This window comes from Camelus ferus, chromosome 30 (genome assembly GCF_009834535.1).
Source record: "Camelus ferus isolate YT-003-E chromosome 30, BCGSAC_Cfer_1.0, whole genome shotgun sequence".
NCBI classification, from domain to species: Eukaryota; Metazoa; Chordata; class Mammalia; order Artiodactyla; family Camelidae; genus Camelus; species Camelus ferus.
Window position 1 is genome coordinate 13,766,844 of NC_045725.1, and position 15,156 is coordinate 13,781,999.

Here is a 15,156-nt window from a genome sequence, read left to right on the forward strand (position 1 = left end):
GAATTAAATTAAAGTAATACCTAGGGAGTGAATTCCAGTTTTGAACTTACCAGCTACGTAACAAAACTCTATGTACCCTACCCCTTGCTCTGCATTTCTCCATAGACCTAACTGCTCTTCAAGAAGTTCTAGGTAGGCAAAATGACATCACTAAGGTGACTTTACCTTCTTTCCTATGGGCCAGGAAATCTGATCATGGAAAGCAAAAAGAAAAGGAAACTACTCACTCTCTTGCCCCCAACACAAATATTGTAAAGATAAAAGGGTCACTAACCACAGTTTAAAACTAAGACTGAGTGTAGTTAAGTATATGCTGAGATATACCTACCCATCTAAAATGAGACTTTCATAGGCAGCTTTTTTGTCGCACACAGGACAAATCCAGGTGGGCTTCTTCTCATTCATTTGCAGATAAAGGGCCGCATCAAAACACTGCAGGTGTGTACAAGTCACTGCACGGCACGGGATTGTCAGCCTCATTTTCCCTAACTACAGGACAGGGAAGACAACAGGGAAACGTTTCAGAAAGGAAAATAAAGCCTCAATAGGAACAGTCAGTCATAAAAGTCTGAAGAAGTCACAGAAGAAGACCAAAATGAAAAAAATTCAAACTAGAATTTATTTCTATCAAGATCACTGTACATTTCATTTGGTTTCACTGATTGTGATTTTTAAAAGACTATTTCAAGTTTCTAAAGAAGGGAACTTATAAATTCACAGGCGGAAAAAGATACACATACAACGAAAACATGTCTTTCTCATCTGTTCCCCTATTTAGAGGGAACCACTTATCCATCTCTTGCATGTCCTTTCACAGATGCTCTATGCAAATCAAATTAAAAAATACTTCCCACAAATGGTGGCATGCAATACACACAATTCTGTACTTTGTCACATAATATAACTTGCTGCCTGTTTCACATGTATCGGTACATAAGAAGTTACCATGAAGGTACCGTAACTGATATGAAGTATATGATATGAAGAGTCATTATTTATTTAACCAGTACCCTCCTTAGTGATGGACATTTAAACTCTTTCCAATCTTTTATCACAACAGATACTGTTGCAATAAATTATCTTTAGCATAAATTCCTAAAGTAAAATTTTGGGGTCAAATAAAAAGTGTTTTGTGATTTTTGTCACATTGACAAAATATCTTCCACGTAGGTTACCTACTGACTTACACTTGTACATGTACTAATGTGCTTGGTTCCCCTCAACACTGTCAGCACAGTGCTACTGAATCCTTCGATTTCTGTCAATCTGACAGGTGAAAAATACCCCATTATAGTTGGGGAATACATTTCTTTTTGTAAGTGAAGTTGAGCTGCTGCTTCTTTCTTTTTTTTAACTTCTAAAGGTCATTTGTGTTTCCAAGAACTGTCTATTTGCAATCTTTTCTCATTTCCACTTGGTTACTAATCTTTGGCTACCTATATTAATCAGCCTTATGTATATAATATAAATTGCAAATACATTTTTCACTTATGAAAATTTTTTACTTTTATATAATCATATATGTTGATATTTCAACATACTTTCATATAACCTAGTGCTCTGTTGGATTCTTATTCCAACTGGAAGAAGAGTATCAACAAGACATACACAGCATCGAGATTAGACCAGATGAAGTCTTTCTGTACAGACTTTCAAACCTCCCTGTATATTCCCTTTACAGAAACTGTTACCAGCTCTTTTATTCTGATAGAAAATCTGTTTCTCCTACCACACACCAAGCCCTGCAAGGACAAGGTCTACGATGCTGTTCAGCACTGTAATCCAAGTGTCACAACACACTACCAAGCACTCAGCACCTGCTCAGTATCTGTCAGCCAGATGGCAGAATGAATGGAGAGAGACTGAGTAAATGGCAAAGAGAAAGAAAAGGAAGGACTTCTTTACATACATCACAAAGGAAGTCACAGCAAACCTGTAACACCGTTAACTCTGCCTAATGGGTAGGATTTTTCATATCGTACTATTAATAATGTTACTTCCAAATAGACCTTAGTAATTTAAAATTTTCATTTTTGTTTGAACAATGGTATAATAAAGTCAGTATCATCTGTCAATGTTTATAATTTGTTTCTTTAAAATAATCCTCTAACTAAGCCTACTATGGTTTTTTCAGCCAACTGGTCTTCAAACTTTTGATTTCAGAATCCCTTTACACTCTTATTAAAAATTGAGAACCTCTAAGAATTTTTATGCATTTAAGTTGTATGTATCAATATTTACTGTACTAGAAATTAAAGACATTTTTAAAACACAAGAATACACAAGTACACATTCCATCAGACAGCACAGCAATGGCATCATCACTGTCAGGTAACACCTGTTAAATACCACTGTCTACCCAGGAAAGCATGAGAGCAAAAAAAGGGACAAATTGTGTCCCAGTATTATTATAAAAATAGTCTTAACTTAGAGGAGCTCTTCAAAGAGTCTCAGGGATCCCCAAGTATCCCTGGGCTGCAATTTGCAAAGTGCTGCTTTTTCCTTTTTCTTCCTCTTCTATGCCATTTTCATCTCTCCTGTCACTGTTTTAGAATTTCCACAGCACAAAGAAATGAAAACATTCAGGACTACAAAGTTGCTGATCCTACATTTAATCTTACTCAAGTGTTTTACAAGACTTAATGAGCATTCCCCAAGTTAAGAAAGCATTTATTACAAACTGGCAAAATCTGACCAATTTCCTAATATTTATTATGGCATGTTAATTAAAAAAAAGATTTGAATGTGCTGAATTCTATTTAGTCAGATGATGGTGCTGTTTTGAAACTTATTGACTTTATGAATAAAATGGTATCTAACACTGGATATGAAACTTTTTAAATTAATATTAAGCAGGTAGTATCTAAATTGATTTTTACTTCATTGTAGACTACTTAGTATCTGTCTAAATTAAGAGTATAGTATGTGTAAAAATGGCCCGAATCAGTGGTTCCAAACTATTTGTAGAAGCAAGCAGAACCTTATTTTGTTTTAAATATATGAGTCAGAAACTTAATCCATAAAAATCAAATCTAGTTTGTCTCCCCCACCCTATGGGACAGAATGAAAATCACTAGCTAATATCACTAAGATGGCACTCTTGTGTAAAATTCAGACATTGTGTTCAAAAATATTATTATACACACTCAATCAGATCCCTCTTCAACAACTACCGTAAAATTACCTTCCTTACGTCCCAGGGACAGAGGTTTCTGCACTGTGCTCTCACCAACCAGACTCGTGTCTATCCTAAATCACTTTACAAACATATTGTGAAATAGAACATTTCTCTGACCACGTTAAGCTAGCATTTTCTCTCACTTTTGCCTGATAAACCCACAGGTCACCGCTTATCCTTCCAGGCGCCAACGATCCTGTTTTTCCTTCTCCATTTCCCATAACCACCCAGGACCCTGAGTTATTTCCAGAGTCAGCCAGCTGCACTCCATTCTGCTTTCTTCAACTGCTTCTAGTACTTGTCTCTGCCTCCAAAACTACTTTCATCATCTAACTTTTATCAATCTATCTGTTAAATCTGATCAAAACACCAGTGTCGAGTTTTCCAAGAACATATACCACATCCTACAATCAGCTACCCAACTTTATCACAAGTACAGCCGGAAGAGTAGCGTGCGCTTTCCTCAGAAAGTCCTCTGGAAAAAACAGGCAGGATAAACGCTGCAATAAAGCTCGAAAGACAGTCTCAGAAACAGACAGCCCTGTTCTCACTTGTAAAGAGAAAGAAAACATTTAATGAACTGAAAACAGAATCTTGTTACTTCATTACTTCAAATAATTGAAATGTTAATTTCCTTAAAACTGTTTTATTAAAATTGACACATTTAAAAGGAATGCTCCCTATTTTTATATAGAAGAAACCCTATATAACCACTTCCATATATCATTTTCACTATTTTGAAAGTCTGATAATCCATTAGTTTGCTTGCTGTGTTTTGTTCTGGTTGTTCTCATGTAGAATGGCACAGTGTTTTGAAGGAAAAAAGCAAAAAACAGGTTCCAAGAATACAAGACTTACAGAAAATGGCCTTGTGCAACTGTACAGCTCCTTAGGTTAATTGTGTAGAGGCACTTTCTTCCTGATAGAATAGTCTGACATACTAATACAGGTGACATGAGTTCCCGCCCCAAACAGCTGGCAATTAACATTTGCTGAATTTACTGCAGTTAAACCCTAAGAAACTGTTAATATCTAACTTTTTGACCAAAGTGGCAATGTCACATGTTTCAACTTAGTATCAATTTTAACTCAAGAGGGAAGAGAAAGGTAACGTGAAAACACTCAAAAGACCTCATGCCTGAAGGTTTGCACACAGCTTGCGAGTAGAGGTGGCCCCAGGTCGAAACACGTGGCCTCTGCCACCACCTCAGGGCATCAGTGGCCTCCTGCAGACCTCTGTTTCATAACCACAGGTTCCCAGTCTCAAAGCTATCCCAAGTTCATGTAATTCTATCCCTTTTCCATAAAGGTAAGCTAAAGTTAATGATAATAAAAAATAAAGCTTTTAGAAAGAACAGTATTTGTAAACACTGCTTTCCAGGATGGCAGAGAGGTGGACATATAGTCAGGATACTTGTATTTTTGGCCCAATGTGGCAATATGGTATATTGTTAAGAGAATCAGAATAATGTCAGAAGAGCAAAACTTTTATCCTTGCTCAACTACAAACTAACTGTGTGATGTGGGTTAGCCAACCTCTTTCAGTCTCAGGTTTCTCATCTGCAAAATGGGAACAACTCCATACAGGCTTGCTAAGGAGAAAGCATAAGGGGCAGATAATAGGAGCTCAAGAAACGGTTCCGTTCTCTCTCTGACCAATTCTCCCTCCATCTGAAAAACTACTCATTTCTCACAGTAGTAGCTGGTTACCAAATACCCCCCCCCCCAAGCTATATTACATATTTTCTCATGAAGTTCCTCTCGTCTGGAAGGGGTCCCCTCCAACAGTACTGATGTTAAAGAAGACCTCATCCGCTATTCCTGACACCCCTCATCTCTTCTCCAGTCCTCCAGCAGCACAGTTACACGTGGTAGGTCTGCTTTTTCACGGGAGTTGGTTTTATCTCTCAAACTAGGCTATTAATTTCTGATGACTCCTTATCAAGTCTTCCGTATTTTCTCCCACAATTAGCTCAGTACCAAGCACACAGGAGGATCTCAGAGCTGCTGACTGCTTTCTCCCTCACAGTCTCTATGTTAGGAAATACAAAATTAAAAACAATGCAATTTAGAAGTACATTATAAACAGATTAAGACACTTCATACATTCTAATTCATTAAGCCAGAACTATCAAGTAGCATTTATTAGCTCCTAATAATCTTATTGCTAGTTTTGAATACCATTTATATTCTGATAAAAGGAGCCAGCTCTCAGCGGGGAGGGTGGTAGAGTACCTGCTTAGTGTACAGGAGGTCCTGGATTCAGTCCCCAGTACAATCAATTAATCAATCAACCTAATTACGTCCCCCTCTAAAAAATAAAAAGGAGCCAATTCTCTCTATATATTCAGTATTGGCTGTGGATTATCTACACTAATAGTGACAGATTATTCTGAATCTAAATCTCTCTTCCCTCTTGGATATAACATCCTTCTAGACCTCTCCTTGCTTTGTCATTGCCTGAAGAATGTTTGCTTTCTTTGGAATTACAATGCTTAACCACAAAGTCCTTAACAGGAAAATGAAAAAAGTTCAAAATTCTATCATAATATATCACTCATTCCCACACTTACTTTTTCTAATAGGAAAATTAGTAATTTATAAGAAGTAGAACGCCCCAGAATGCTCCATCACTGTACTTACAGGGCACATCAAGGAGACCCGAAGGCTAGTGGTGGCAATTTCACTATCAGGATCCGCAGTAAGTTTTTCTTTAACTTGAAAAAGAGGAAAATAAATTAAAAAAAAAAATTAATTGTGACTTATAAACAGAATTATACAAATATATATCATCTTATTTAAAGTTTCCCAAACACTTCAAATAGGTCAAGAAACTACAAAAACAAAACAAAAAACCGAAGTGTTAAGTATTAATGTACTGCAAACACAGTACTTCCAGTATTAGGTTAAAGAATTACAAACTTGCAAACTCTAGATCAAATGTTTAATTGAATGCTTAAAACTCCTCTTTAAAAGTAAAATTGCAGGTAAGGAAGTGTTTCAAAACAGAAAGCTGTCTAAGACCTCAGAACCATACAATTAGGAAAGGAACTTGGAAGGCAGTGGTACTCTGAGCTTCAATGCTTTTCTAAAACACATTCACGAATGTTTTAATTAGGGAATATTGGTAATTTCCAACAACTGTCAAATCTGTAAACAGAAAAGGTAAGATATTCTTATATTTCCTCTGACAAATGAAATCTACTATGGATGTACACATGTGTCTGTGATCTTATTCACTGGGTAATGCATGCAAGTTACTGTCTATACAAGCAAATAAATACATATATTGCCTGTAGATGCCTAATTCTCAACACCACCACAAGGAGAACAGGACTGGAAGTGAAGACAGTGGAACCGAAGCAGGGTAAGAAAAATTAGGGAAGAGCTTCCTTGGCTCTCAGCTCTAGGCAGGAAGATCAATACTGTGCTGTGTGAAGTGAGAAATGGCTTCAGCATAAAAACACAAAATACCATTTCAACAGCCCTACTTGGCTCCCCTTTCAACCTACAGATCTCCTTTCTGGTTTGTTCAGTAACATGGGAGTAGCTGGGGGAAAAATACACTCTTTCCCCCAAAAAATGTTTTGTTCACTTAAATTTAGTTACTAAGCTGAAAATAATTTGGTTTGGGTTAGACTTTTTTCTCTACCTATTATTATACAGTATGAAAGCAAAGTACAAAATAAAACACCTCAGAAGGCAAATATTGGATGGATATCAACATTTCTTTTGCAAAAAGACCTTCTTCTTAGTTAGAAGTTTGTAAATGTACATCACACCACACAATGGAGGTTTTGAAGACTCGCATTCCTATTCTCAAGCCAAAGTAGGCATTAAAATTGCCATCAACTTGACATTTATCTAAGTAACTTCTTATAAAAAGGCAAAAAAAAAATCAGACTAGTTGGGATTTAAAATTAATCCTCTTGGGAGTGGTTTCTAAGAGGAGGGTTTTTCAATTTATAGGGCTCTGTTCTTAGAGCATTTTAAAATTCATTTTAGGTTTCTAATAATTGTTCCCAAATTGTTCCTATATGGATGTGTACGTGAGGCTTTTTCCCCCCGTTAAAACATCTCATATGCTCAGTCTTACCAACATTACTTACTTAGTGCTCTGGAATGATCAGGGTTTCTAATACCTTTCATTTTTAATCTCTGTAATAACATGGCTGATGTGAGCTGTCGTACAAGGTATACAGACATGGAGTAATTCTACAAAGAAAGATAATCTGTATTAAAGATGAGAGACAATAGTCTCTTTATTTACATAAAATATTTGTCTAAGAAATTCTGGTTTCTAAAAATAACATTCAAAGTAACTTCCACAGGAAGGTCAATGACTGGGAAAGGAACAAAATCAACTCAGCGACTTCAGGGAAGATGAAAGCTTAATCATATTAAAGATGTTTCTCAATCACTTATCACTTTAAAACATCTATGTGAAAGTAAGATGGCTCAGATCAGTGGTTTTCAAACTGTGTTTCTAATTTAGCAAAACCGGGGCCACCATGGTGTAAGTGAGAATATACCATCCCATGACCACTTCCAAGTACAATTTTGTTTTTATGTAAAAGAGCTCCCATAATATTTTCTTTGAAAAATGAGTTCCACCACTGAAACAAAGTTCAAGTACCAGTGGTCTAAATTAACACCTCAAATCCAGAGTCCCACAGTTCTAACTCTGGCAGACACTTGCTACATGGCCTTGGGCAAATCATTCATATGAACCCCAAATCAGCTTTATTTTGAGAAAAATTAGGACATTAATTTCTGTTCCCAAATGGGCATTTATTTTACTGGGGCAGGGGCAGCTACTACAGCAGGTAAGACACATGAAGAAATGATAAATATACAAAAGACAAGGCCGGAAAGTAACAGCATCCAATCACACCCTCTTAGATCTGGCATCTTCATTAGCTATTTACAGAGCTATGAAAAGAAGAAATATAATTTTGCCTAAGTGCTAAAAATCTACCTTACCATTTCACTACATATATTCATTCAATCTATTCTACAAGAAACAAAACACTTTTAATTTAATAGCTGCCAAACCAAATATTTGAAATATCATTTTTAATGTCTTGCCAATAGTCCTTTCAACATCTGAATATACAATACGGTGTGCAAATTTTAAGTCAATTAATCATCATAATTGCAAGGAAAGAATTTTATTCCCATTATGTGGCCGGGGGGTGGGGGCACAGAGAACCCCTGCCAGGCCTTCAAAGTCTGCAATCATTTACTCAGAAACTCTGTAAGTTAATAATCGTTTAAAAAAGATATATTACTCTTCTGTTCAAATTCTCTTTGCTAAGCTTAAGAGCATTTATACTTCCTCATTTAACAATGCGCCTTACATCTGTATATAACAGCTATTCTCAAGATTTTTCATCTTCTATATAATAAGTAGGCCTCAGGGAATTAAGCAATTTTGCCAAAATCAGACAAAATTGGCCAACTTGAGACTAAGCCAAGATTTCCCGAATCCTTTTCCTTTATAATGCTTTATCACTGTACATTCAGTTCACGCAAATGAAAAGTATTAAGGATCACTGTCTTATGATAATACAAGTTCTGGTAAAAAGTCAGAAATGAGAGCTCAAGAGAACAATCGTTAAAGAGAGAGCAATATTTTTATAGTCCAAAGATTAATACAAAACTATCCTTCATATCCAGCTCTGCAATTACCGTGGTGATAAAACCACATAATTTCGGCTACAAACATGACTCAACTCCATACATAAATAGGAATACTACCCTTTACTTCTATGAAATAGCAACATTTAAGCTAATGTTCAGAAATTAACTGAAATCTCTTTTGCAATTCTATTATTTCAGTTATATAAACAAGCAGTTCTAAAATGGAAATCCCGTTGTATTAATCAGTATCTCATAAGTGATAAAATGCATTTTGAGACCAAGAATCAGGAGAAAGTCAGGTTTCTCAAAAAAGTATAGAAGAAACAATATAAATCGAAGTCAATATTTTCATACTTGATGAAATGCCCATACGAGATGCCCACTTGTCATCTGAAGTGTCAGCTGTTCATATAAAGGCTGGAACAGGTTATTTCTAATCACAACTTGAGTACCTTTAACCATTTTCCCCAAAGCCTGATAAAGCTTCCTTTGTTCTCTTCATAAATACACGACATCACCCCAAATTCCCAGTTTCTTAAAAATACTAAACACACTCATAAATACAATTGTGATTAACCATTAACTTAAATACTGTAATTATATTTATTTCCTTTATAAGAAAATGAGGGGATCATACGCAAGAAACGTGTAGTTTTTAACCTGAAGAATCTCCAAGTCTCTGCCCTGAAATGAAAATTACTGCTTTTGGGGGGTTACAAACAGAAAACTGAACAAGCCGGAGCTAGTAGCCTAAGAAAAAACAAAGTAAACCGACACCTAGTGGCATCACTGTCATGCTACTCAGAGAAGAGAATCATTACCTTTCCAATTTCTGATGCCCAAGAAATGGAAATCTGGTTTGGCACAGCAGAGGATAACCTAACTAAAGATGTGATATTCAAAGGGCGTCCAGGGCGCTTCTGTTCAATCCCATTTTTGGGTGGTGGTGCATAGCCCTATAACCATAAGAAAGAAAAATAACTTTAAATTCTCTGTAGAAGAATAAACATTTTTGCCAAGGCAGGTACAATATCTTGCCTAATTTCAGTTACATCAAGTTATTTTTATTTTATCCTTGGAAATCATATAGTCCTCACCCTCAGGTCACCAAGCCAAAATGACCTTTGCAAAACATTATAAAATATTTCACAACTTCAGAAAAATACAACAATAAAAATCCATGTTCCATCAAGAAAATGAAAGATGCTGATATCCCGCCATATTGGCTATGAATCTGTTTCCTTTTTAAAGCTAAAGTCGCACCCCTGTACACTGATTCTTTCTAGGAGCTCTCATTCAAAACACATTCAAATACTAGGGGCATTATTCTCTCCCACCCCCTGCCCTTACCCCACCCCATTTTTCCCCAATGCTGTTGTTTTATTGGAGACACCAGGGCTTTTGTCCTGAAAAACGACTGCATCTCCTGGATTGGTAGATTGCTTCCTCATAGTATGAAAATGTGACACTCATATGTTCTGAACTGGTAATTAGTTGTACTGGCTTGATCAGATTCAAGTTTAAATTTTCAGACACAAAAGCTATGTAGGGAATGTTGCACACTTCCTCTTGTACCACATCACAAGGTACATGTCTGTTTGCCCCATTTTCAGTGATGTCATAATGGATCAGGAGTTCCGCTGGCATCAGCCTGATGCTTTCACTACCCAGTTCCCCATTCAGCTCTGACTTGATGGTTCTAGTATCCACTGATGATATATGATGGTTACCTAGATCCATTATATGACTATGGATTGCATAAAAAAAAAAAAAAAGGTTTTCTAATCCACTCTTTCTGTCTTTTGCTTGTATTAGTTGAAATCTTTCCATATAGAACCTGACCACATCAACATTTGGTTACCTTGAAATCAACAGTTCTCCCCCTTTATCAATTTTTAGAGCAATGAGTTAGTGCAATCTCCAATGGTTTATTTCAGTATGATCATAGACTCATTTATATATTTGAAGGTTTTGAGTCCATAGTATTTTTTAGATGTCAATATTATCCCAACTCAGGCCAAGGGAATCTCTTCAAATTGGCTTGTGTGTGTGCATGTGTGTATACATGTGTTTTAAAATAAGAAAATGTTGACTTTACTTCAATCCAGATTTACTGTGAGGCAGACCACTGGTATAACTAACATATACAGGGAAAAGATAATATATCAGGAAAAAGAAATCTACGAACTCAGAAAGAGAATTTATAGACTAGTGGTGCCAGTACTGATAAATTTTCTGCTGCACGAAGAGGAAATAGTTAGGAGATTTTTGCCAGCAGAATTGTAGCACACAACCTCTCCATTTTTTTGAATCTTTCCAAGAAATACTCCCCTGTCAATCCACCTCCAGACCCCGCAAACTTTCCACTCCACAGGTTTACCAAGATTTCTCAAAATCTGTTTAAAAGGAAAAATAATTCAGCCTCTCAAAATAACTTTCCAATCAAGGAGGGTTTTTTTTTCCCTCTTCTGCCCTTAAGAAGATGTAATTTTTGTCATCTGGCCGTCAGTCTGTCCACTGGCAGCACTTGAGTCAAAGGTGGAGGTGTGGGGAATGTTCTCGAAGGCAGCTGCACTTGTCTGTCCACGCTGCACTCAGCACTCTACAAGTCCTGTTATGAGCTGCTTACTGTCATTCCTGTATCGAGAGACTCTGGAAAAATCAACGGATGAAGGTGTCTTATAAAACTCGTCATCCCGATGTGGTAAAATGGCACATAAACTGCTTTCATCACTATTAGACAAGAAGAGAGGGACAAATTGCTACCACCAGAGTAATACCATTTCCCATTCAGTTCATTCTTTGTTCATGAAGCATTAACAGCTAACCATCGTAGTTCCATAAAGACTGGATACTGCAACAAGGTCATACACACAGGGACTTGTCCCAGGACACAAATTTCAATTTATTCAGGGCTCTAGTTGGAAATCCCTTGACTGTGTCCAGTTTATTCCTCCAAGATTTGTTCTGTAATACACCAGGATCATGGGCAAGGACCACAGGTCAAACTCCTTTATGGCCTGTTGATGCTTCTTACAACTGGAACCAAGTCTCTGAAGATCTCCATGGTGGTGAAGAGATCAATATATTAGCTCCCACAGGGTCACTAGTTTCTTCTTCTGAGGCTGCAGTATACTCACATGATTCTCATCAACTTGTTTTATGCTAGTAAAGGCGCCAAATGTCAGTATCCCAGTCAAGAGAAACTGTGGGTCCAGAGGAGGTCTCAGTGGTTTTCCATCAGTTGCATGTAAATTTACATCAGCTGTTCCACAGGGGCTCGCAGGGCTGAAGAGGAAAAACCTCTTTGGGAAAGGCTGACATCTGATCTTTGGGATGATCCTACCAGGGTCAGGCAAGCTTCCCACTGCCCCCACCACCACCCTTATTGCATTCTGTTCCTGAAATCTGTTTTTGTCTTTGTTCTAATGTTCCATTTCTTCACGTCACTCACAAGTGCCCCTGCAGGACCCTGGCTGCAGAGGCGAGTGCCTGACTCATCAGACAAAGGGTGTTTCACGTGGTAGCTGGTATGTTCACAAACAGCCTAGTGTAAGCACTCAAGGGTTGGTTAGTGCTTTTGGAAAGAAACCAGCATGACTGACTAACAACATCCCAGAGCAAGGGCTTAGCTGCCTAATTTCTTCTCTCTCAAGTCCTGGGAGAGTGACAAATTCAGAGCTATCCTCTGTGGTGTTCCAAATCTCATGGATGAAAATCTCATACCAAAGTACGACACTGGCCCATTTGGAAAATTCTGTGGAGCCTGTGTGTATACGTCTCTGTAGCTACCATTATTTTCTGCAGCAATGACAGAGTTTAGGTAGAACCTCACACATTTCAGACTCAGCCCCTCATTGGGACTGTCATTTAATACTGGACAGATCTTCAAGGTGGGTCTACAGATACCAAGAAGTTCATCACAGATCTTTTCCCAAGAGAATGAGAGCGTTAAACAGCAACAAAAGTAAAGGTCAAAAGAAATCTTAGCACGTTGTGGACAAAGAAAATTGGATTTGAAAAGCCATGGAAAATGTGCAGAGTCATTCCAAAATTCCAGGTTTCCTCTGCCACACATCTGGCCACCCATTGGCATCCTTCAGCTCCAAGTAAGGCTGCCTCTTCCCTTGGTTTAGATCTTTGTATGATCAATCCAGATAAAAGCCAAAAAACCTCCTGAGATCTCCTGTTGCTTACTGCCAGAAACCCAAGAGGCAAAATGTCCCACCTGGGTTTTGAATGTGCTTGAGGGCACGTAAGCATTCCTCCCAATCATGTCTACTCAGCCTCTGAACTTTCCCTGTTCGTCCCTAGATTACCTCAGCCTTACAGACACCTTTCATAAAGAGGTAGTGGGTGCCATATTGCTCAAGTCCGATAAATTTCATGAAGCAGTTATTTCTCAGTTCTCTAAGTCCGCAGGCTAAGTATGAGCAAAATGAGACTCCTGACAACCAAGAAGTCAGGTCTTTGACGACAAGGGTCGGCTTTGGCCAGGAGCCATCCTCACTGTGGGGTTCAGTAACAACTGCTTGGCTCTGGTCGAGCCCAGTCCTAGACTATGTTGTCTGGCTTGCTCAGCTGCTCACAGGTATTTTATTCCAGAGCCACGTCTTGTGCTCACCAGGGATGCTAAACAGCTGCCCATCTCCTTCTCAACAGTCACTCGGCTCTGCTGAAACAGCAACTTAGCCTAATGGTGGAATCACTGTTTTCACAGCACTTCTTCAGTTAGATACACCTCCACTCTGCAGTTCCCGAGAAACTGGCCATTCTCTACTATTATTTTAATTAAGGCTTTGCTGGCCTTCTACATAACTCTACCAAATTTGCAGTTTAGTCCAAACCTCAGTGGAGACAGATACATGGTCCAGTTGAACAATGAAGCATTATTCTAAGATTTGACCAGCAGGATCTGAAGAGCCTGGAGCTATCTGTCAGGTCAGAAACAGGCTATACACATAAAGAGTGTGCCAGGTGCCGAAGCCTGGATACTAATTCACTGCTTAAACAACAGGTTGTCAATCAAATACCGCTGCATCCATTCCCCATGTGTGTACATCAAGACCCAAGCCTGGAATCCTTAGCCTCCACGTCCAGTCACTCTCAGCAGCCTCTAACTGTATCTCATCCATGGCTGGCGCCCAACTAAATTCAGACATCCAGCACAACACGCTGCCCTATCTATATACGCATGTCCTGCCCTGCTACTAGGCCACGTGACGTGATCCTAAGACTCTTTCACAGCTTCCTTGCTTCCTGGCACAAGATGCTTCAGGCTCACTCATCTCCCCCAGCCCTGGAACCGCCATTCTTCCAAGAAGCCATGAATCTCTCTAGGGGAAAACAGTATTCAGTCTGGATGCCAGGACTGTTCACTGGTTGTCACTATTTCTAGGCCTTGTTAGTATTCTACTAAACTTACATGCAAGGCTGGCGAATAAAAAGCAACTTACAGGCAAAGGAAATAGCTTCCCATTTACTTTTATACAGAGGCTATTAGGATAATTATCTTCTTGAGGGCAACTTGTCTCCGCCAGGCAAAGCCTGCATTTAAAAAAAAAAAGAAAGAAAAATTCTTAGTGTACTCAAACACACTATGTATTTCCAAATTCAAGACTACATGCACATAGTTAGAAAGCATAAAATTAAAGTAACAGAGAATTTCCAACTCGCCTCAGCTGAACCTGGACCGTATAATCCCTCCTACCACCTGGCAAAAAATCCCTGTTGGAAAAGAGAAAAAAACTGGGTTAAGAAAATACAACTGGAATTTACAGAAACATTCTCGCCAGAAAAAAGCATTATTGGTATTTTTATTCTTAGTCCTTAGAAAATGAACATTTGCCCACCAACGGCACAAGCCTTAATCAAGATGCTGCAGTGGTAACAGCCCTCATTTGTCTTTACGGCAAGTCATGTTCAATTCACGGGAACTTTCACAATGCAATTATTATTTCAACAGACAACAGATTTGGTTAATATGAAAAGGAGCACATTAGGTTCCAAAAGAGTTTAATAAATTGTTTGCTTATAGTGGTTCTTTAACCTTGGCTGAGCACTCTAATCACTTGCAAAATTTTTTTAATACAAAGACCCATTCACCAGGTATTCTCACTGGTTCTGAAGCACAGCCTGAGCATTAGTAGTTTTTGCAGCTAACACAGAACCAGGATAAAGAACTGGTACCTAGAGTCTCAGAATCTCTGTATTACAGCAATTTCATAATTCCATACTCAATTAAGGACACAGAATCTCTCAGAATTTCTAGATGAGAATCTAACAAGAGTCCCGTATCAAATATCTTTGGCACTGAACCTTCCGAACCCTTGCCT

The 15,156-nt window shown here is 38.2% G+C and overlaps 1 protein-coding gene and 1 long non-coding RNA gene across 5 annotated transcripts in view; one reads left to right on the top strand and one right to left on the bottom strand.

Annotated features, from left to right (window-relative positions):
* PIAS2 (protein inhibitor of activated STAT 2) overlaps positions 1–15,156 on the bottom strand; it is a 73,216-nt gene that overhangs the window by 26,090 nt on the left and 31,970 nt on the right. For all 4 annotated transcript variants that reach the window (XM_032470645.1, XM_032470646.1, XM_032470644.1 and 1 more), the window contains 6 exons: positions 14,498–14,548; positions 14,278–14,368; positions 9,643–9,777; positions 7,288–7,393; positions 5,822–5,895; positions 329–489 (listed from right to left, as the gene is read on the bottom strand). In XM_032470645.1, coding sequence (XP_032326536.1) covers positions 329–489; positions 5,822–5,895; positions 7,288–7,393; positions 9,643–9,777; positions 14,278–14,368; positions 14,498–14,548 — 618 coding nt within the window. The remainder of the gene's footprint in view (positions 1–328; positions 490–5,821; positions 5,896–7,287; positions 7,394–9,642; positions 9,778–14,277; positions 14,369–14,497; positions 14,549–15,156) is intronic.
* On the top strand, positions 12,804–13,745 carry LOC116660669. Its single transcript, XR_004316250.1, has 3 exons — positions 12,804–12,881; positions 13,171–13,173; positions 13,734–13,745. It is a non-coding gene; the product is annotated as an uncharacterized LOC116660669 (long non-coding RNA).